Source organism: Odontesthes bonariensis, chromosome 20, assembly GCF_027942865.1.
Source record: "Odontesthes bonariensis isolate fOdoBon6 chromosome 20, fOdoBon6.hap1, whole genome shotgun sequence".
In the NCBI taxonomy this organism is placed as follows: Eukaryota; Metazoa; Chordata; class Actinopteri; order Atheriniformes; family Atherinopsidae; genus Odontesthes; species Odontesthes bonariensis.
The window spans coordinates 3,343,750-3,368,100 of NC_134525.1; the positions used below are offsets into that span (position 1 = coordinate 3,343,750).

Genomic DNA, 24,351 nt, shown 5'->3' on the forward strand with positions numbered 1-24,351 from the left:
AACCGTGTGTAGTGATGCTTAGTGTGTGATGGGGACCGATCTGACACATTAAAAAGGTTTGGGGTACAGTAAGGTCTGCGTGAACTGGACCTGAACCCCCCAAAAAGAGGAAGAAGCACAAACAAACAAAGATTTTTAGACTTCCACCAGGTTCTCCATCTATGTGCGGCCTGTGGGGTGTCACCATGGCGATGACAAAACTGACAAGTATCAGGAGAATGGCATCTCTTCAGCTGAGAGTAAAAACTCCTTTTATTGTTCAGTTTGTAGATCAGAGCTTTAAAAAACGGGCGAGATGTCGGAGCTGATTTAATAATCGATTTGTTTCACCCGACAGAGGCAGAGAGGTTTTTATTTGCAGGGTGGACCGGAGAAGAGGCTGTTAGGAAACATTGGGTAATAAATACACGTTGCCACAGTTACAGGCGAGCTCTGACACGCCTCAGGCGCTCGTAAAGTCGGCCTCCTTGGTGTTCGCTGCAGTTCTGCTGCATCAGAGGCAGGACGTACCTCTCTGATCTCCTGCCCTGCTCCCTTGTAGGCCTGCAGCTCGTCCAGGATGGCCTTGGCATCCTTCAGCACCACGTCCACCTGCTCCCACACCTCTCGCTCTGCTTCTGTGGGCTGCGCATCTGCAGGGGAACAACAGGAAGCTGTGATGGACGGGCACCTCCATCCATATTCACACCGATTTATTTTACATACAGCTGGAGGAAATCCAACTAATGGTTTCATATGTCAGAGATACTCACTATTTTTTTCACAAGAGCCACATTGGCAGCAAAATCAAGGGAAGAGACACTTTTACCACAACATACTAAAGTCCCCCTTTTGCAAATATGCATTTCTACATATAAAACATCCCACAAAAAGAGAAACAATACAGCCAATACATTTTCAATTAAGACCACATTTATCTTAAAGGGATAGTTCGCCTCTTTTGACATGAAGCTGTATGACATCCCATATTAGCAATATCATTTATTAAATTCGACTTACCCCCCCGCTGCAAAAAATCTAAATCTTACCAAGTATATTTGTCTCATTGAGCATCTCATTACACTTAATATAAGACACAATTGCCTAACAAGCTCTATTTCAGCCAGATATAGGGACTTGTTTGAAGACAATACATCTTGAATATCTTGTTAAATGAAAAAGTCTTGAAAACAAATTGTTTCGAGTCATTTCACATGAAGCTTTTTTTTTTTTCATTTGAAGAGGTTTTTAAGCTAATTTCAAGATCACTTTTATCTCAAAAGTCCTAAATATCACATCTTATTTCAAGAAATCTTGACAAGCCGATTTCCACTAGTTCCATTGGCAGATTTTTTTGCTTATTTCAAGCAAAAACATCTTTTATTTGTTGTTTTTTTACTTATTTTTGGAGGGGCATTTTTTCCAGTGTGCGTCCTGTGAGCAGAGTTCCAGCCTCGTTTTGGTGTTGATGAAGGTAGTCCGGCTAGTGGGCTGGGGTTTAAAAAATAAAGCGTTTTGCTTCTCAAAACAATATGCGTTCAACAGAGTAATACATTTGCATCACAAAATCGCTCTCCAGGAAAAAGTCAGACCTCACAATCGCTTGGCGCTATTTTCTCTCCCTTCATATCACTGCCTGCTGTGCAGACCGAGCAGCAAACACTGTAACAGGTGCGGCAGGCGGCAGCAGGCAGTGATACGAAGGGAGAGAAAATAGGGCCAAGAGATTGTGAGGTCTGACTTTTTCCTGGAGAACCATTTTGTGATGCAAATGTATTACTCTGTTGAACGCATATTGTTTTGAGAAGCAAAACGCTTTATTTTTTAAACCCCAGCCAACTAGCCGGACTACCTTCATCAACACCAAAACGAGGCTGGAACTCTGCTCACAGGACGCAGCAGGGGGGAAGAACATGTTCATAAATGATGTTGCTGATATGGGATGTTACACAGTTTCATGTCAAAAGAGGCGAACTATCCCTTTAATATTTGGATGAGCGGAAGCTGGCGTGCATGTCCTCGACTTTCTTCATGTTGTATTTGTAGTTTGTTGTTGTAATCATAGTGAGACATTCAGGATGAGCATGGTTTTTGTGCTGGTTTTTGCCCTTTTTTATTTAAAAACCGATCCATTGTGCCTGCATCTCGCGCTGGCTAAAGGAGCTAGCGTGCTCTGTGGTTTAAGCGGGCTGCGTTGCCAGGTTTAACATTGTGCCCCCTTTAGGAAACACCATTAAGCCTTAATTAATACTTAATAAAAATACTTAATACCACAAAAACGCAACCTTAATAAAAATACTGTTTTATGTTTTATTTGTGTTTTATTTGAAAAAATGTATTGTTATTGTTAACATATTGTTATAAGCTACTATGTGTGAGCCGCCAATTAAAGCTTGAGGAGCCGCGCAATGAGTATCTTTGGTGTAAATGAAAGCTTTGGCACCTGAAAGACGGGGAATAGGGCAAAATAAGCCAATTAATCTTTTATTTTTTTTATATTCCAGAATATTTATTTAGGCAAAAATATTAAATACATAGGCTTTTTTATCTGTATATGAAGTCATTTTTGGTACTTTTTATTTGGAAAAAGCCCATTTGAGAGGCTTCCTGAACACATGTAGAAATGTGATGTTCTTTTAATATATAAAAATCCCCTAAAACAGCCTGAGCCACACAAGAAACTGTTTTCTCTCAAGGTATCAGTGAGTCTCTGGGTTTGCCAAGACTGAGAAGAGTGCGGCGCGGGTTCAAGCTGTGTTGAGCGGCCTGAGGCTACGCAGCAGCTGAGCTTCGGCTGCGCTGCAACTCTGCTCTGATTGTTATTCTGCACACATTCGACTGTGGAAAAGGCAGGTTGATGGAAAAGTTTTTTTTTGCTGCTGCTCAGAGAAACCAGTGTGGAGATGAATTGTGAAGCTGACAATTGGGAGCAATTACGTGCAAAGAAACTTACTTTCAAAGTCGAGGAAAAAATTGGGCTCCTGTTCTAGATCTGTGCATGTCAAAACTTTCAGTAGGTTCCCCATGTTATGATACCTGTTGAGAACAAGAGAGAGAAATCAGTGACTGAGGAAGAATGCTGCAGATGCTCTGCTGGATCCACGGCACCTCGCTCCCGCGCCGCCTCACTGCTCTGATGCTCGCAGCGGCGCCCCAGATGTTCCCCTCGGACCCCTCTGGGTTGAGTTTCCTGCACTCAACCTCTTACCAACCAGATGTCAGAGCAAACCGTCCCAAAAATAAGAACACCAGTTCGGGTTTTCTGCTTTGGTGAGCCTCTTTAGGGGCCCGTTATATGCAAAGTCCCCCGTCCTCCACAGGGATCCCTCCTCTAAAGTGAAGCAAGGAGCCGTTTGCTCCACAGTAACACGTTTAAATCAGCTCTCAGAGAGAGAACCGCAGGGGAAAGTTAGACATTTAGACTCAGACCCGCTTTAAAAGTCACTTGTTCTACAACAGATTCTCTCAATTATTCTGGACCTGGAACCTCGGCTCTTTCTGCCGGGTCTTTACCCAGAGGGTCATAGGATTAAAATGTTTATAAATATGTGTTCTCTACAAGCAAAAAGGACAATAGCTCTTATCATGGAAAGACTTTGGTAAACCCGCTATCGCTGTGTGGTTTAGGGAACTAACTTCTTGTGTTTACCTCTGGAAAAAAATCTCTTGGGCTGTGTTCGAAACCGCATACTACTCCTACTACTCCTACTAACTTTTTGAGTTAGTATGCCAGTTTGAGTAAGCGAGAAGTTCCCGGATGCATACTAGATTCTCCGAAATGTTGGGTATGCATCATGAGGTTACTACTCATACTCAAACTACCCAAGATGCAACGTAACGTGACGTCGCCGATCGTCATTTTCTGTCAAAACGGCAGTTTCAAGCTAGCTACAACGAGGGTAGGTTCACTTCCTGTTTTCAAAACAAAAGCACCAATTGTATGGTAATGGCTTTCCCTACGATAAAAGGCAACGGGTATTTTATTTTGTGAAAATAACCGGAAGTGCGTTGCTCACTGCGGCTAGCTTTAGTAGCGCCGAATTCGTGGGAACAAAAATGTAAACAGCTGGTATTTTGTCAGGTTTTCAACACGTTGGGGATCTAAACGACTACTTTCTCACCTGAAAATGTTTCAAATGTTGCTAAAGTTTACAGAGTTTAGAGCTTAAGCGAAATCAGCTTCAGGCCGGCTGATTTTGGTTCGGGCAGGAGCGAAATGCATTGTGGGTAAACGCTCTGCATACTGTCTGATCGATGATTATGCAGTATGTAGTATGCGGTTTCGAACACAGCCCTTACACTCTCAAAGACACACAGGAGGGATTTCATAATGTTTGGGGTCGCTTCATTAATTAAATGAAGGACAATGACTCGTCACATCTGATGGACGGGCCTGGAACGGTAGAGCAACTTCTGCATGACTCAGTTCCTTCTTCCCCTGCCCCCCTGGACTATGTGCCTTCATAGAGGAGGCTCTCTGACCGCCATGTTTGTGTTTCAGTCTGTTGCATGGACCCAGTGTGTACTGCATGAAAATGTGAAGTTGGTACACTTGTGCATTATTTAACACTCTTGTCCGTTGCTTTTTGTTCTTGTATGTCTTCTTTTACAAAGAAAATTCAATAAAGATACTGTTGTCACTTGTTCATCTCTGCCGAGTCACAGCGACTTCAGGTGGTGCAATAAAGTGTCCTGGAGCAGAAACATGGCATCAATATTCAACTTATCTTAGTAACCTCGTGTTTAATAAGGCAGCAGCAGCCCAGTACAGATGATTCAGTGTGCTGCATTTCATCATATCAAAGAAATCCTGTTTTTTAACCAAAATAAACTGATATTTCTCAGAAAAAGAAGCATGTTGGTGCGTTTTTCACCTTTGAATGATGTCACAATTAAATCAAGAGTTCTGACTTTCATCAGCAATTCATCATTTAAGGAGGTCACATGTTCCTGGTGTTACAAGATGGAGGCTACAGGCAGGAGGTGGGGTTATATGGCACAGAAAGGATCGGATTATTGGCTAAATTACAGTCAGACTGAGTTATTAAGTGCATGTAGACACCTTAATCTGACTAAGAATTGGATCGGATCGGATTAAGACCCGAGATAACTGGGTTGAAAGTCACTCTAAACCTGCTTGTAGACGCTGAAGCACGTGGTGAATCAGACTTTGCGTTCTGCGCATGCTCCAGATGTTTTCCCGGGGTCGTGACCCGGAAGTCAAAGGAGACGATATTCCTGTTGTTGTCGCCGTCAGAAAGAAACAAACAACGCGATGGAGAATGCTCCGTTGGGCATCGAGTTTGTGCAACAAGCAGCTCATCACAGACCAAATGTAGAGGGACGTAGCTTCATCTGGCTCTGCGTTCTCCATCTTTCTCCAATGCCTGAGTTTGTTGTTGTTGTTGGTGGTGAAGAGGTCAACAGGAAGTGGCTCTATTAGCAACAGCTGGAATGGGTACAGCACCACCTATCATACCGGGGTATGACACGCTTTGTGCCTCTGATCCCATTCATTCACCGCCATATATCCAAGGAGAATTACCCTCGCTCAGCTCATTCTTATTGTAATTTAGCCAATAATCCGATCCTTTCAGAGCCATGTGACCCCACTGAGTGCTGCAGCATCATCACCCTGTTTGAAATGCTCAGTTATACGTCCCGTCTCTCTAAGTTTGCACCTCTTTAAACGGTTTCCTGCAGCAGGATTCAGCTCAGCACGGAGCTTTTATGCTTCTTTACAGAAAATAATCCCCAAATGTGGGCGGGATCAGCTGTTTGTCACAGTCTGTGTGACGCTGTGATGAGACTTTCCTGTGGGTGTGTGACGTTACTCTGATTCAGCAAACGCTTTTATCCAAAGCAATGTACCCGTAGGGCGCACAGAGTTTAGCTCAGACGGGTTTGAGCATCTTTACAGGGAGACGGAGAGCTGCTCAACGAGATGTCCGTGACTGATGCTACAAATCGTAGAAAGCATGTTAGCGTGTGCGCTGCTGCAGTTAGCCACGCCCACAGGTGATGATGCTTTCTGACCAGCCGGCGTTCTGCCTTTTCACGTCACTATCGTTTCTGCTCGGCCCGCCTGGAACCTTTACTGTGTCGTAAAAAGCGTCAGTTACGTTTTTACATTTCGAATCATGATGGCAAAACCCGCCTAAAAACGCACGGTGGGGTCGGTGGTTCCCGGCGTCGCCTGAGCGTCAGAGAAAGACGCCAGATTGAATCGCCTGAAGGGATGGAGCAGGATGGATATGTATCATCCGAATAACAACAATAACACGTGAATGAAAACACAGCAACCCACATCGTGTCCTCGTTCATTGGCTTGGAAACGATTCCAAACTTTTCTCGGGCTCGTGGCTGAATTAAACGGTGACGACGGGCACACCGTGTGTCCCACCGCTGTGGAAATAACTTAAAAATGGCGGCCATCCACCAGGTGTTCAGGTGCTCACACGTCAGCATAGCATGAAGGCTGTCGTGTTTGAGGATGTAGCCATGGGCGTCAATTGGGTATGGCAGCTGCCACACCTTGGCTCCAGGGGAAAATGTAAATGTTCGGGGTTTTTTTTAGCTGTTTTTTTTTTTTTTAAATGAATCTATGGAATTACTCTGTCAATTTGTATTGATTATTCTATTATTTAATACATATAAATGAACTACAAATGAAATTCCGAACAACACAATCAATTGATCTAAGTATCATCTTCCCGTGGGGGATGGGGGTGTTTCAACACCCCCACTTTTACAGCAAGATGATTTCATCCCCCCCACATTTTCCAAAGGGAAACCCGTTTGCCCCATGGATGTATTATATTAACGGTTTGCCCACCCTCGTAGTGCACCACCATTCAATGTGTTTTAAAGACTCTGTACCCTCTTTAGAATAATTCCATCCAGATTTTAGCAGTGTAACTATTGTAGTTTCCATACTGGACCCAGTTTAGGGCGATGAGAATACAAAAAAAAAAGCAGTAAAATGGACCTGTTCTGCATTTTCACAAATCAGAAAAAGGTTTCACAGATTACAAACAAGGTTTTAATGAATCTACAGCCTCTTTAGAATAATTCCATCCAGATTTGAGCAGTCTAACTATTGTAGCTTCCATACAGGACCTAGTTTAGGGCGCTCAAAATGCAAAAATGCAGTGAAATGGCCCTTTATGCCCATACATTTAATTCACGAATCGGATGCCAACTTCGGCGTCGTGTTTCTGGGCTTGATGTGGCGCTCATGTGCCCCCCCTGTAACACCCCCACATTTAAAATCACTGCTCCACCCATGCCCAGAACTGAACATCTGGCTGAGACAGATGAGATTGACAGAGTTGGCAAAAGAACGTCTGACGGGGAAATAAAACCGGAGCGACAAGCCGAAATTAAGCAGAATATCTAAAATGTGAAGTTCTTTTCACTGCTTTCATCTCAGTGTTTTATATTCAGGAACAGATTTATCTTTAGAGTATCACAGCTTCACCCCGCACTGAGCTTTCTGCTTCGTTAGCAGCCTTCAGCCAATCAATATCATCTTCATAATTCATGAACCGCTAAATAAGTTTGAGAGGGAGAAGATCTAATCCCGACCCAAAGAAGAATTGGATTATCAACCGTGAGGTTCAACCATCAGAGCTCTGCTGTCAATCCTGCGGCTCCTGGAGAGCACAGAGCAGATCGTTCTCCGAGGCCAACAGATGCACCACAAGTCAGAGATCTGCAGTTTGTACGAAGAGGCGGCTTCAGGCTCATCCGGCGGGGACGGATTTAACCTCCGGGGACGGGGTGGAGATGGACGGGAGGGCACGAGGACGGCGGCGCTCACCTGGGATGAGTGACAGGGGGGGGGCTGAAGTGGCTGAGAGAGGGCCGGTGGTGACACGGTGAATCATGCCAGCGCAGGTAATGCTGGGAGACAGTAAAGCCCAGTCAGCAGCAGAGGCTTTAAAATGCACGAGAGGCTCACAGGAAAGGGGCCGTACGGCTTCCTGAATCTTATTTTCATCTTTATAGAATAATATTTGTGATGATTAGACAATTTTAAAGATGTTTTTGCACTTCATGCAGTAACACATCCACGATGATGGCGCCAGACTGCCGTCTCAATCCTGCTCCACCAACAGACTTTTGTTCCTCTGGTCATCAGGCTGTACAGCAGCTCTCAGTGATGGCACTTCTGAATTTCACTTTACGTTTTCAAACTGTTTTACATTTTTAACCTTTTTTTAAAGTGTTTTTTTACGTTTTTTTTTACATTTTTATCCATCTTATCCATCCATCTATCTATCTATCTATCTATCCATCCATCTATCTATCCATCCATCCATCCATCCATCCATCCATCTATCCATCCATCTATCTATCCATCTATCTATCCATCCATCTATCTATCCATCCATCCATCTATCCATCCATCTATCTATCTATCCATCCATCCATCTATCCATCCATCCATCCATCCATCTATCTATCCATCTATCCATCCATCTATCTATCCATCCATCCATCCATCTATCCATCCATCTATCCATCCATCTATCCATCCATCTATCCATCTATCCATCCATCTATCTATTCATCCATTCATCCATCCATCTATCTATCCATCCATCTATCTATCCATCCATCTATCCATCCATCTATCTATCCATCCATCTATCTATTTATCTATCCATCCATCTATCTATCCATCCATCTATCTATCCATCCATCTATCTATCTATCCATCCATCTATCCATCTATCTATCCATCTATCTATCCATCCATCTATCTATCTATCTATCCATCCATCTATCTATCTATCTATCCATCCATCTATCTATCCATCCATCCATCCATCCATCTATCCATCCATCCATCTATTTTACAGAATTATTTGTTAACTGTTAGTCGGAGGCCTGTCTTAAGTGTGCATGTAAATGTTTCAGATTTAAATTCTGTCAGCAGTAAAAACCCAGAGACCACCTGCAGACACCCACCTGCCTTGTCCAGCCTCGTCTTATTACCATTCCCTAATGTGACCCGAATGCCTGACTGTGCCAACACCGGCGCCTCACTGGCTGCCAGGAAGCACCTGATGCAGCCTCAGAGGGGCCGGGCGCCGTCACTGAGCGTGCCCTGCTGGATGATGTGGGCGCTGCCCGCCACCGCCAAGCCTCCTCCGGTCCTCCTCTGGTCCTCCTCCGGTCCTCTGCTGCCACCTCTCAGCCGCTCGCTGACTGGAGTTGGCTGGCAGAGCAGCCTGAGCTCGCAGCGCTGTGACGAGGGCACCGACAGCCTCGCAGGGCCCGGCGCCGCTCCCTTATGCCGTCTGAAACGAGGTCATTTTAAGGACGGGGGATTTGCACTGGAAAAAATGCCCCTCCAAAAATAAGTTAAAAAAACAACAAATACAAGACGTTTTTGCTTGAAATAAGCAACAAAATCTGCCAATGGAACTAGTGAAAATCGGCTTGTCAAGATTTCTTGAAATAAGATGTGATATTTAGGACTTTTGAGATAAAAGTGATCTTGAAATTAGCTTAAAAACCTCTTCAAATGTCAAAAAAGCTTGTTTCATATGATATGTGACTCAAAACAATTTGTTTTCAAGACTTTTTCATTTAACAAGATATTCCAGATGTATTGTCTTCAAACAAGTCCCTATATCTGGCTGAAATGGTACTTGTTAGGCAGTTGTGTCTTATATTAAGTGTAATGAGATATTTTCACTAGAAATGAGACAAATATACTTGGTAAGACTTTGATTTTTTCCAGTTAAATCGCTCCATTTCGCAGCTTCCGCTCGTAACTCACCCTGAGAACAGCTAACACACTGGAAAATCTAAGTATATTTACCAAGTATATTTGTCTAATTTCTAGTCAAAATATCTCATTACACTTAATATAAGACACAACTGCCTAACAAGCACCATTTCAGCCAGATATAGGGACTTGTTTTAATACAATACATCTGGAATATCTTGTTAAATGAAAAAGTCTTGAAAACAAATTGTTTTGAGTCACATCATATGAAACAAGCTTTTTAAGCTAATTTCAAGATCACTTTTATCTCAAAAGTCCTAAATATCACATCTTATTTCAAGCAAAAACGTCTTGTATTTGTTGGTTTTTTTAAACTTATTTTTGGAGGGGCATTTTTTCCAGTGCAAGCCGACTTTGCAGCTTAACCAAACTTCTCCACTTCAAAGGGAAACGTGCGATAACGAAGCCAAACTCGGTGTAACCGGTTGCTTAGTGACAGGATGGTGAATGAAGGGCAGAGAGAGACGGAGGAACCCTCAGAAGCTGCAGCAGTGCTGGCATGTCCCGGGCGCCACAGCGAGCCCAGCGACACCCTTGTTGTTGTTTTGAACCCCCCCACCGAGCCATTGCGTGCTCATAGTGAGGCAGGGAGGGCTGCTCCTGAGGCCGGGGGCAGAATCTGACAAGCCGGAGCCCGCGCAGCCCTCCCATTGGCCGAGCCGATCTACCCAACAGCTCGCTGTATCCATGGAGTCCAAAAAAATTTGGAGCCATTGAAAAACACCGCAGCAGCCAATCAGGAGCAGGCACCGGGCGAGGAGCGAGTACAGTAGTAGTAGGGATTGAAGGCACATGAATGCATTAATAAAGATGAGGTAATGTGCCAAAACCGGCGGATTAAAGGGGAGTCGAGTCAACTGCAGACGCTGGAGGAATATTTAATTCCAGCAGCGAGCACTTAGTGATCTGAAGACGTTTGATTTTTCTGTGCAGCTCAGCAGATTTACACGCTTTATGATCACTTTCAAAATGAAAAAGAAACTACGATGCACCGTTAAAAAAAAGCAAGTAATCATCTGCAGAGCAGACTAATGTGAAGATGCGTGTTGTCACCGTCAAAATATACGGATAAACCTTTAAAAGGCGGGATTTAGGCTTGAACCCGCACTGTAGCACACTTCATGCAGAGCCCTGTAGTCATGCTGTCCCTCATTAAAATCCTATTCATCTATTTGTGTTTTAATTTTATTCATAGTTACCCGTTACTAAAACCTTATTATTATTATTATTATTATTATTATCATTATTATTATTATTATTATGGTCCAGTCGGGGGGTGGGTGGGTGTTCTGTGTGTTTAAAAAAAGTAAAAAGAAAAAGATAAATCTTATGTGACCTTACAGATAAGTTATTGTCACGACTCTTGTTTCTTTTTCTCAATAAAAAGATTAAATTTTTTTTTAAAAAAGCAAGTAATTATCTAGGCTTGAGACCTGTAGTCATGCTATCCCTCATTGAAATCCTATTCATCTATTTGTGTTTTAATTTTATTCAGGTGTATCTATTTATAGTTACCTGTTACTAAAACCTTCTTCTTATTATTATTATTATTTTGGTCCAGTTGGGGGGTGGGAGGGTGTTCTGTGTGTTTAAAAACAGTAAAAAGAAAAAGATAAATCTTATGTGACCTTTCCGATGAGTCATTGTCACTACTCTTGTTTCTTTTTCTCAATAAAAAGATTTAAAAAAATAAAAAAATAATAAAAGACGTGATTTAAAGGAGGCTGCGAGGACACCCCGGCAGCACCACGCCCATGCAGCAGCCTGACCTCTGCATGGCACCGGCTCGCAGCGTCTCCCGGCTCCGTCCTTCGCCTTCAGGACGCGGCTGAAACCGAGCACTGCGGCAGATAGTGCTGACATTCCACTACTCAGCTGCAGCGTGAGGATCCACGTGCCCCCGCCGCCTTACTACCGAGGAAAAACAACGCCCTCCCGTCACGTGCGCTCCGCCGTGGACGGGCTGAGAGCCTGTGTGGGGGGGGGGGGATGGGCCGAGGCAGCCGTCTGTGTGCGAGTTAATGTCTGCCATCATGTGGGGCTGAGAGGGGAATCGTGTCGCTCGCTTTTGCCTGAATTAAATATTTAGATTGAGAGTGGCGCAGGTAAGGATGTGTGGTGAATATTATGGTATGGCGTCTGGAGGGGGTGGGGGGGGGTTGGGGGCGTCACACTGCGGCAGAGGCGGGGAGAGCTCGCCAGCTTTAAATTTGACCTAGATTCCCCGGGTGACACGCCACATCGTATTAGCCCACTCAGCCAGAGCCGGACCCGCCGGAGCTCACCGACACTGTCCTGATTCGACAGGCAGAAAATGGGGGAGCACTTCCCAAATGGGGCTGCTATCCTCCCCCCAGCATCCTCCCCCACCCTCCCCCTGTCAGTTCCACCCCAGCTGACCAAAAATGCAAAAAGAGGGGGGGAGGCCACCGCTTGTTTGTTTGTTTATGGGGGTGAAGTGAACTGGATTTCCTCGTGGCCACGCCTCCCTGCTCTCACACCCTTGTAAACATCAACTAATACCCCCCTCACCCAGATTCAGGCAAATCAAAACAAACCCAGAGGAAAGCCTGAATCATTACAACCAACGGCGATTGTCTGAGGTGATCCGGTACCGGCCGTCTCGTCTCATTTAACAAGATATTCAAGATGTATTGTATTAAAACAAGTCCCTATATCTGGCTGAAATGGTGCTTGTTAGGCAGTTGTGTCTGATATTAAGTGTAATGAGATATTTTGACTAGAAATGAGACAAATATACTTGGTAAGACTTTGATTTTTTCCAGTGTATTAAAACAATAAAACAATAACAGAAACAGAGTCTCATGCTGGGTTTAAAGCCAGGGAATAAAAATGGTTTTTAAGACGAGTTTTCAGTTCGACGGGATCTAACGAGTTTCGATCCGGGTGTACCGGTATTAAACATTCAGGAGAGGTGAGGACCTTTATTCACTAAATATGTTCTTCTTTTACCAGCTCTGACCGACAAAGTGATGGTTAGGCCCGTCACTCCTGCAGCGACACATGTATAACTCAACTCAACTTTATTTATAAAGCCCTTTAAAACAGCCGTGGCTGAAACAAAGTGCTGTACATGAATAACAACACGAAATATAAGGCAGAAAATAAAAAAACAATGTTAAAACAATAATAAACAATAAAACAATAACAGAAACAGAGTCTCATGCTGGGTTAAAAGCCAGGGAACAGCGGCGTCAATTCGGCCAAAGCTAAGCTAAGGCAAGGTCACTATAGTCACATGACTACAGTATCAATCAATAAATATACATGCAAATAATCACCACAAAAGTCTGCTATGTAGCTTATGTGTGCAAATGCAGTCTCACTCACATAGCCGCTAACATAACAATGGACTCGTCTCCGTCTCCCTGTTAGCATTAGCATTAGCATTAGCGGCTAACAGCCTGAATCCCGCTTTCACTTCCTGGTCCTCCTTCCTCCGCCGCTGGGGCAACATTGGACCCATCATCACCTGCCCTTTGTTTGGTGATAAATAAATCTAAAGTTTTCTGCTTTCTTTTCATATTTTACATTAATTAGCAAACAACAAATCCCGCTAATAACATCAGCTTTGACCTCCAGGCTCCGTCATCTCGTGGGAGGGAGGGAGGGGGGGGGGGGGGGGGGCTGGGAGATACCACATTTCAAAAGGGAAGATGATACTTAGATCAATTGATTGTGTTGTTCAGAATTTCATTTGTAGTTCATTTATATGTATTAAATAATAGAATAATCAATACAAATTGACAGAGTAATTCCATAGATTCATTTTTTTTTAAAGAAAGAAAAACGAACATTTACATTTTTCCCTGGAGCCGAGGTGTGGCAGCTGCCATACCCAATTGACGCCCATGCCAGGGAATAAAAATGGGTTTTAAGACGAGTTTTAAAACGGGCTCGTCTTATGTGAAATGGGAGGTCGTTCCACAGTTTAGGTGACAGCTAAATATACCCACCGCCCCAAAATGAAAACATCTCCTAAAAAGCTTCACAGCAGCCCCGATGAACCCAATGAACACATGAAACTGAAGGTTTGTCCGTGGAGGCACATCAGAGAGGAGGATGAAAGCGGGAGCGCTAAGCTCCTCTTTTTTTGGACGGCACCTGATGAAAGTTGGAAACCATGGCAACAGGCGCATACACAAGTCCTCTGAAACACTGGCTTCATTGAAACCGAGCTGTGTGAAGAGGCTCTTAGCGTCGCACCGATACAACACTTTATGATCCCATCAAAACACACACAGACAGACGCCGACGGCCCGGATGTTTTAATCCCAAATCGATTGGGTTTAACGGATAAAAAAGGCAGCAAAGGAGACTCCTTAGAGCATGACGTGGGCCTGGATGGAGTAAAAGAAATATTTCATACATGAGAATATGAAGTGATAGCCAGTTTTTGGCTAATTAGGAGGCTAAAAGTTGGAGTTATTTTGCTTCTTCAAGTCTAAATGATCCAAGAAAAGGCTTGAAAACAGCTTCCCCCCCATAAAACAACCAGAAGGAAACATTGGCTGTGTTCGAAACCGCATACTACATCCTCATCAATCAGACAGTATGCAGAGCGTTTACCCACAATGCATTTCGCTCCTGCCCGAGCCGAAATCAGCCGGCCTGAAGCTGATTTCCCTTAAGCTCTAAACTCTGTAAACTTTAGCAACATTTGAAACATTTTCAGGTGAGAAAGTAGTCGTTTAGATCCCCAACGTGTTGAAAACCTGACAAAATACCGGCTGTTTACAATTTTGTTCCCACGAATTCGGTGCTAATAAAGCTAGCCGCAGTGAGCAACGCACTTCCTGTTATTTTCACTAAATAAAATACCCGTTGCCTTTTATCATAGGGAAAGCCATTACGATACAATTGGTGCTTCTGTTTTGAAAACAGGAAGTGAACCTACCCTCGTTGTAGCTAGCTTGAAACTGCCGTTTTGACAGGAAATGACGATCGGCGACGTCACGTTACGTTGCATCTTGGGTAGTTTGAGTATGAGTAGTAACCTCATGATGCATACCCAACATTTCGGAGAATCTAGTATGCATCCGGGAACTTCTGCTTACTCAAACTCGCATACTAACTCAAAACGTTAGTACGAGTAGTAGGAGAAGTATGCGGTTTCGAACACAGCCTTTGAGTCAAGGTCGCTTTACGCTGCGCTTTCACTCGAGTCCATTTCGTCCGTCTTATTTCATTCATCAAACGCAGCGGACGAGCTGCAACGAGCACCATGCGGGATCTGCATGAACTTTCCTGCAGATTTACCAGTTTTGCTCGAACATCGGCTCCTGAGCAGGTCCCTCCCCGCCCTGCCCTTGAAAGTCCTCCAACTCCTTCCCGGGTAGAATTAGTAAATCATTAAGGAGGGCGCGTTGACTCACGGTCGTTGGTCTGAGCAGAAGCCCCCCTTGGGGCAGTTGCCCCTCGAATCCATTCACACAGATCTCCCATTCTCCTGCAGAAACAGCCCTCAGCCATCATTACTTGACTGACCTTCTGACTGAATGTGACTTACCAACATCAGAGCGCCCTTTAGATCTCCCTCGTTCCCATCAGAACATGTGAGCGTGACGGGGAGTGAGGCTTTTTGGGGCCGTTAGGACAAATTAAGCCGGATTTAAATTGAAGAAACCTATTGGAACACCACCTTAATTTTTGACTTTCCTGCTCAGTGACAGGGTTTTTTGGGTGGGGCACAGATGAGGTTTTTGGAGAGATGGTGAGGAGTGCCTCCGTTTTTATTCTGTAGGAGATGAGTGCCACCTGGAGGACGAACACGGCCGTGCACTCAAGGCAAAGACGGCGTGGAAGACCACTCCCAAACCTTGATGGATAGTTTAACAAGTAAAGCACAACAAACTGCCACAAAACTCTAAACTGCTTCAAAAAATTCATATTTCTAACAAAAGCAGCGTGCGATTTTTGAATGAATTGAATTATTTTATGAATAATTATGATTACAATGAATTGAATTCCAATTGGCTTGAATTGGACTTTACTATCTAAGTGCCTTGAGATGACATTTGTTGTATTTGGCGCTATATAAATAAAGATGAATTGAATTTTAAAAAGGGAGGAGAAGCACCAATGCCCCATCAGAGAGCATCATCCAGTGTTCACCTGCAGGCAGTTCAGGATTAGGCGCTCGTATAGAAGCACGCCGGATTAAAAACGACTTCCACGCTTCAATGATGAGCCCGAAACTTTCAGTTTCCCCGACATGTTCGGGAACGGCTGGCAGTCTGAGAGCTCCTCACACAAGCCAGGACAGGAAGTTACACGGCGTCAAACCCAGCGGCGGCGTGAATAATAGATAACCGAAGAGAAGCCGGGAGCTTTTAGCTGACATAACAAGCCACTCAATGTACTCCGTCCACTCAGATGTATCATCTCAGATTACAGATTCAGAGGGTGGGGCTGCGAGCTGAGAGCATCTTCCATCTGCTGAGTCACGACCGGAGGCAGGAGTTTAGACTATTTCAGAATTCTTTAAGAATAATTCAATCTTTTTACTAATAAATGTTTGATTCAGAGCTGATAACCCCGACAAAAAAAAAAAAAAAAAACTGGATTTCCTCAGCACGGCCGACCAGCTCCTCAGATGTGGCAGTACCAGGCTTCACCAGCTGGGGGCGGTACTGGCCCAGTTATGAGAGCCAAGAAAAGCTTCACCTCAGGGTACCGTAACCACACCTCCCCGAGCTTAGCAAAGCTAATCCAGCCCGCATGTATTCACACAGAGCTCAGGCTGCTGCATTAACCAAGCTCCAGTCTCCATCTATAATGCAGCACATATACAGTTCCCATGCACCGCCGCGGGCTCGGCTTCTGACGGCCAAATAAAACAGCTTGTCATTCATTCAGGCCTTTTTTTTTTTTTTTTTTTTCTGTGAATGGATTCAAGCCTCACTGAAGGCACTATGGCGGCGTGGTATTAGCCTATAAACACACGCACATCAGCGGTCTCTCATGGGGATACACTGACTTAGTGGTCCATACGTGCACCACCTGAGGCTTAGCTGTCAAAACGGCGCAGCATTCCAGCGCCGGAGCTCAGCCAATCGAGTGATAGCTGTGTGTCATGGCAACAATCTCCAAGGAGACACAGAGGAAACTACAACAAGGTCTGGCACGCATGCAAGTAGGGAGAAACGGTGGGATGCTTAACGGGATGAGGACGAGAAAGACAACCCGGGAGCTCCAGAGCCCATTTTTATTCCCCGGCTTTTAACCCAGCATGAGACTCTGTTTCTGTTATTGTTTTATTACACTGGAAAACATCAAAGTCTTACCAAGTATATTTGTCTAATTTCTAGTCAAAATATCTCATTACACTTAATATCAGACACAACTGCCTAAACAGGTACCATTTCAGCCAGATATAGGGACTTGTTTGAAGACAATACATCTGGAATGTCTTGTTAAATGAAAAAGCCTTGAAAACAAATTGTTTTGAGTCACATATCATATGAAACAAGCTTTTTTTGACATTTGAAGAGGTTTTTAAGCTAATTTCAAGATCACTTTTAACTCAAAAGTCCTAAATATCACATCTTATTTCAAGAAATCTTGACAAGCCGATTTTCACTAGTTCCATTGGCAGATTTTTTTGCTTATTTCAAGCAAAAACGTCTTTTATTTGTTGTTTTTTTTTAACTTATTTTTGGAGGGGCATTTTTTCCAGTGTATTGTTATTGTTTACTATTGTTTTTACATTGTTCTTATGTTTTATGCCTTTATATTTCGTGTTGTCATTCATGTACTTTGTTTCAGCCACGGCTGTTTTAAAGGGCTTTATAAATAAAGTTGTGCCATTGTGCGCTAAAAGTGCACAACGCTAAAATATCAGGCTCTAAAACGAGGAGCGGGGACATTATTCGAGTATAAATCCTGTAAAAAGATCATCTTCAAGATGTCAAACAGCTTTAAATCTTAATTTTTTTTAAAAGGTAAGGGCACAATGTGGCCAGGCCGTGGTGTTAGCAGTTAGCAGTTAGCATTGACCCCGTGGCCTGCAGTTACATAAACACACCGGCCTTCAGGGGGAACAGGAAGCTGCAAGCACCAACATTACTCAACTCCCTTTTATGGCCCACAATGCACTTCATTTCCTGAGCCAGCATTACGCATACACCCACAGCGCAGCGTGTTAAAACAATAATAATAGGCAAGGGTGCAACAAAAGGCAGTCTAACGTAAGGACACATCTGTATCTGAGCACGCCAGCTGCTAATTGAGTTCTAAAACTGGGGGTTCGATCATGTTTAAAACCCCAGTAAGGTCAGATGATGGCGGCTGGTACCGTAGGTTGTAATTTAACTAACACAGGCTATTACATGAGTAGTTATCTGTGTGTGTGTTCTGCTCCCACCAGACTGGGAGTCAGAGACGAAGCTGCACAGCAGGCAGAGAAACAGTCCAACAGGGGAAAAAAAAAGTGCCATTTTCCCTGTCAGACTCAAATCCAAAGGAGTCACATTCTCTAAATTCTGCACATCAAATGACAAATTGTCAAGAATGCAACACGTGAAACAAATACTGCAATGAAAGCAAAATGTTTGAGACTGCATATATTCAACTTTCCCTTCCAGTCTCTGCTGAGGGTGGAAAAAGCTAAATAAACCGCCATCATTCAGAGCCAGCAGTGTGCACCAAAGCAGACATACAAATATCAATGACAAAGTATTTGGATATTTCGCGGTCAGTTAAAATTAGGACACATGTGAGCTTTAACTTTGAATAGATATAAATAGATATGCAACCAAATAAAAGCAGATACCACACGGTAATCTAAAGCAGGGGGAAAAACGCCGCTGTGGTAAAAATAGCTTCTCAGCCAAACTTTGCATTGATGGAATTACTGTAGACATGCAGTTTGTGAACCTTTAAATGGTCTTTAAATGAAGCCGACGGCTGGATTAAGCCTCAAAAGAGCTGGATTTATCCCCCTAAAACACATGGAAACTGCATGAAGTGGGGATGCTTTCTTTGTTAGGTTACAGAAGCAAGTAACTGTGGGTTAATTAGCCAATAAGGTGTAACACAAAACAATGAGGACTCACCAGCAGTGCAGCTGTGTGACTGGCAGTCAGGAGCAGGGAAGCCCGGCCTGGCAGGTGGCCCCGGGTCACAGTCCTCCAGCAGAGGTCAGCCTCTGAAGCACAGGTCAAACATAGGAAAACATCAAACTCTACTCTCACCAAAGTGTATATCTAAGGTGCAGATGAGACTTTAACAATGTGGGAGATCACGGGCCGAGCACGCTTCCTGCAGGCCGGTTACAGCCGCCGGCAGCGGACTGCGTGGTCACTAAAGAGGGGAAAACATGAGCAGAACGAGTGTGAAACCTTCTGTCTTCCTTTATCTGCCTCAGACATGTGGGCCAACAGCAGAAGTTTGAAATATTACTGAACAAAAAGCACAGCACTTCCTATTGTGCAACACTTCCTATGACTCCCTGCTTCCTCCTTTAAACCCCGTTCACTCCCTCAGCTGTTTTAAGATTCGACGCACTCTCTGCGAACCACAGCCTCGTTTCACAAGTTGTGCAGCCCTAATTGAGAGTATGAGTTCTGTGGACGGTTACGAGCGAGGCCCTGCTCCCTCCTCCAGCCTGCTTACAAATTCACAGCACCGGCAGCGCTGTTGCTCATGCATGAATGTGATCAGACTTCAAAACCTGAAACTTCAAAACCACAACAGCGGGGTGGGAGTCGGCCGCGGATGCAAATGTGACAGAATGAGACACTCTGAGAGGAGCAGGAAACCAACGAGAAGCAAGAGGTCGACTCGATGCTGAAATAAAGGAAGAAACATCCTTCTGACCCTGAGAGAAAGAAAGGAGACGGCCTCCGTTCTTAGCCCTGCGTCAGGGAGAGAATCCGGCTCCTAATCTGATAATAATAATAATAATAATAATAATAATAATAATAATAAATCTTATCTATAACGCACTTTACATTTACAACAAAATCTCAAAGTGCTACAGTGGGATAAAAGACAAATATTAATTATCATCCCAAACCCCATATGTGCTCTATTTGGATGCACCCCTGAAATCCGTGGCCTTAAAGGCGAAGCAGGGGTCATAAGCATTTACTTCCCTGATTGCAAGACGGCTCATTCTTCTCTCCTGGAAGAAACCCACTCTTCCCACCTTTCCAAAATGGATAAAAGATATAATGCACTTTCTTACACTTGAGAAAATCAGATATACCCTTAAAGGCTCCTTGCAAAAATTTGAGAGAATTTGGACCCCCTTTCTAGAATATTACAAAAGCTTAAAAACTCCGTTAAATGAGGATTAAGACACCAATACAAACCTCTTCAAACTATTATTATTATTATGTACTTTATTTTATTTATTTATTTACTTATTTGTTTATTTTTTATTATTTTATCTTTTAATTAATCTTACTTTATTCTATTTTACCCTTTTTATCATTATTATTACTAGTAGTTATAACACATTTATTTATTTTATTTATCCTTTTTAAATATATAATGTATATTTCTTAAGATATCTGAATGTATTTATTTATTACTTATTTTTATTCATTATTATTATTGCTGTCTGTGTTCGATAATTCATTGTGAAAAATCAATAAAAATTGTTGAAACCAAAGACAAATATTAAGATCAAAAGCAGGGACAGTAAAATGCAAATAAAATACACAAATAAAAGCAGTGAGTCCTTTAAATGCAAAAAGAAATAAAAACATGACAGAGCATTTAAAAAGGGAGATCATTAAAAACATTGGGTAAAAAGAAAGGTTTTCAGGCCTGTTTTAAAGTGTTTATAGTGTTTATATAAGTTCAATAGACCTGGCATCTGCAGCAGGGCATCATGGGAGTCAGCTATGCATCATGCCTACAGCTGGGGAGCACAACACATGGCCGGCTCCTGACTCAGCACATGAGGTTACACAGGTTAAGCCCACAATATGCAGAGCAGCATGGTTAGCATCTCAAGCTAGCTTCAGAACACTTTCTCATGAAGAATCTGGGATTTTGCTTTTGTTTCTTTATGAACGGACCTCAACAATCCCCACCAGCGGCATCCCAACTATGGAGGACAACAGGGTGCTGAACCGATACGCCACATGTTTTCAGCCAATTAGTCTGAGGAGAGCGAGCTAAAAGAAGGCAAACTTCTCAATGCCGGCTGCTACGCTTTGCACAGAGAAAAAAAATAGAGTAACACTACATATTTACATGCATTCAGTGCGTTAATATGTGGACTGCATATAAAAGATTTATGAAATGTGGAGCCGATACCTAAGTGCCTTAAAGTGCAGCAGAGATGATGGCTGATGGGTGCCGGCCTCTGTAGGCTTCCATTAAGGGAAGAAAAACTTCTGTCAACAGACACCAAGTAACACATCAGCTCAATTACGGCACAATTAGCTTCATTTTCAAAATAATTCCTTAATTAAACACTGTTGTTTCTCTCCAATCAGGCTCCAGGTATCACCTCTGGCTCCAAAAAAGACCAAAAGTCAAAGTTAAGGCCGTTTGCAAAGCGCCGGGGGACATTATGCTGCCTACATCCACAGCCTATAAACACCATGTTGCATAATTAAAGAAGTCCAGATGAGCCGTGAGGCTGCAGTCTGCACAGCAGAGCTCTGAGCTGACATCATGCCGACTGCGGCAGGTTTAATGGTAACCATGCCGACCATCTTTAGCTTTAAACACAGAGCACAGATGAGGATGATGGGGAAAAACTCCATCCAACACGAGCTGGAGAAAATGTTGTGTAGTGGCCATTTGTCCATAAAAAACTAATTAAACTTAAACCAAACAAAATCAAAAGGCCACTGATGCATCATGGGGGATGTGGTTTAACGCAGGCAAAAGAAGATGAATGATTTATTTCAAAACAATAAAAACAAACAAAAGAACAAAGAAAACCTGCTGCTCTATCCTTTTCCCTGGTAAAAAAAAACCTTTGGCCCACCCAGGTGCATGCTGGGACTCCAGGTGCCCAGTGTGACCCAATTACCAAAAATATTCTAAACCAATAACTAACAAAGAATATTAGCAAAAAATCTAATCTAAATAAAGCACTGAAATTAATCAAATAAAGTTACTCATAATTAGCTAATTAAATTTACAACTAGAACCAAAAAACAAAAAATAACTTTACAAACAGCTCCTACATGTTGCATAAATACAAAATACAAAAACAATCCATTCAACAGTGTGAAACTCAGCGTTCTGGCTATGGTTCCCAGGCTCTCGGGCTTCTAAAAGTCCTCACCAGTGCCGACATGACTTGTTGAAACCATCATCGTGTTTTTGAGGTTTCTGGCTCACACTGCTGTCATTCACCTCAGTGCTGCTGCAGACAAAGACCCACATGATCAGCTCAATCAAGTGTGGGATTCAGCTGCGGTCACTCCTCCGAGCTACGATTAAATCCGGTCCGTCACAAAAACAGCCCCGCACAGCTAACCAGTGTTTTTATTTTATTGTGTGTTATTTTTTTATTTTATTTTTATTATTATTTTTTATTTTATTTATTATTATTTATTTTTTTATCTTATTTGTTTTTTTATTATTTATTTATTTGATTAGGACAACGCACATTAATCAACATATCAGCAGAGCATCAATGTAAACATGCCAGAATTAGCACAGTTGCTAAATTTCATCCGTTGTCGGTGCGAGCTGTGAGGTTCAGTCACCTCTGAGTCGAACTATGAGTCAAGTGAGAAGTTGTTTCTCCTCAGAAAGGCTTGAAAGGAGTCACGTCATCAAAGACCAACTCAGATGAGTACATGCAATAAAAACTAACACAGTCATTTTCTACCACTTCCTGCTGTTTCTTTCATTTCTCTCTTTGTTATTTCCTAAAAAAGTGCGCCGTGGTGACGCAATTAAAGCTAGAATCTAGTCGTTCTAAGAACAAAACCAACATATTTATGCAAGAACTTAAAGATGTTGCTAATTGGAACTATGAGGGTGCTACACACATCCATCCATCTATCATCCGAGGTCGGGTGGCGGAGGCAGCAGGTCCAGGAGAGAAACCCAGACATCCTTCCAATCAGGTTGCCACGGAAACTAAGATGCACACATTCTCACGTTTGATCCGTTTCGGTTTATTTTTTCCTCCATCTTGGTGCAAAGTTGGAAAATGAGGGAGTAGTTTGTGTGGTTTAAGGAGCTTTCGGACCAGCGGCCCCTACTTATGTGAGAGCTGCAGACAATCAGAACTCAGGGCCGCCGTCCTGCAGGTTTTAGACGTTCCCCTGCTTCGACACACCGGATCCAGATCAAATGGATCGTTAGGTTCTGCACAAGCCTGCTGATGACGCCTCGGCGCCCCGATGAACGTCAGACGCCACTAAAGGAAGTGTTTTTGACATTAAAATTAAAAAGCTTGGTCCATTTGTGACGGAGGAGTGGAACCGGGTTGGTTTCAACGCCTCTGAATAAAACCTCCAACTTGGGTTGCCGTGACAACCTGCGCTCCCCTTTTCCTCGCTCGTTGAGAGCGTCTCATTTCGCTGAGAAAACTCCCACAGCTCAGTCACACCGGCTGCAGGATAACCTGCCAGTTACAGTCCGCCGTGCAACCAGAGCCTGAAACGTTAACATCACTGCAAATACGTTCGTGACCACGAAATTACACAATGTGCCATTCACCTTATAGCTACCGATGCTTCCTCTCCCTCTAATGTGAAATGTGCCTTTAAATTTGTAGCCATCTTTTCAAAATATTAGAAATAAATGAATAAATGGAGCCCTACAAAGCAAATCATTTCAACTCATTTGAGAATAAAAGACAAAAGGAGGTTTGAGCAGCAACGTGTTTCATAATCCAGTGCCGATATGGGTTCATTAACTTATTATCAGTTAACTGGAAAACTAGATCAGAGAACACGTGGCTCGAGACGAATATTCAGTCTAAAAAAAAGTAAAATAAACATGAGTTTTTACTACAGAACAAAGTCCAGAGTCCGCACAGCTGTGGCCGAAACGCTGCAGCATAATCCTGCAGAAACAGTGAAAAAATGGTGCAGGTTTCAGTAAAGAAAGAGCTGATTAAATGCAGCTCGGGCTTTAACACGGTGTGTGGATGGAGGTTTGGTGCGGGGGCAGCACTATAACGCTCGCACGCAAAATGAGCGAGTTCCCACCACGCTGCTACGCCATCTGCAGCAGCACGCCGTGTCCACCGACATGTGGGCGGCCACACGAGGATGTCATGCTAGGTTCAAGAGCGCCGAAATAGATCCGTCCCCATCAACACTTTTTTTTTTTAATGATTTGATGTAATTTTGTCATTTATTGTAACGCAGTAAAGCAATTCAATTCAGCTGTGAGTTCAGGTGTCCATTGGAGAGGAAAATCAACACCTTCTCTTCTGTTGCGTTCCTTATACGAGAGTCTGAAGGGGTTTCAGTGCATGTGTGAAAGGTGTGTGTGTGTGTGTGTTTCCCGCTTTGAGTAAGCCACGTTATTTATAGCTTTATGCTGGCAGAATGAATGCAAAGTGCCTTCTGCTTTGTTTCCACATTCACTCAGAAGATGCTGCTGCATCTTGT

At 43.3% G+C, this 24,351-nt stretch overlaps 1 protein-coding gene across 2 annotated transcripts in view; it reads right to left on the reverse strand.

Moving 5' to 3' along the window:
• fam49bb (family with sequence similarity 49 member Bb) overlaps nt 1-24,351 on the reverse strand; it is a 56,425-nt gene that overhangs the window by 22,199 nt on the left and 9,875 nt on the right. For both annotated transcript variants that reach the window (XM_075452010.1, XM_075452011.1), the window contains exons 2-4: nt 18,859-18,950; nt 2,933-3,015; nt 511-632 (exon numbers count right to left, since the gene is read on the reverse strand). In XM_075452010.1, the coding sequence (XP_075308125.1) occupies nt 511-632; nt 2,933-3,005 (195 nt within the window). In that variant the 5' untranslated portion in view covers nt 3,006-3,015; nt 18,859-18,950. The remainder of the gene's footprint in view (nt 1-510; nt 633-2,932; nt 3,016-18,858; nt 18,951-24,351) is intronic.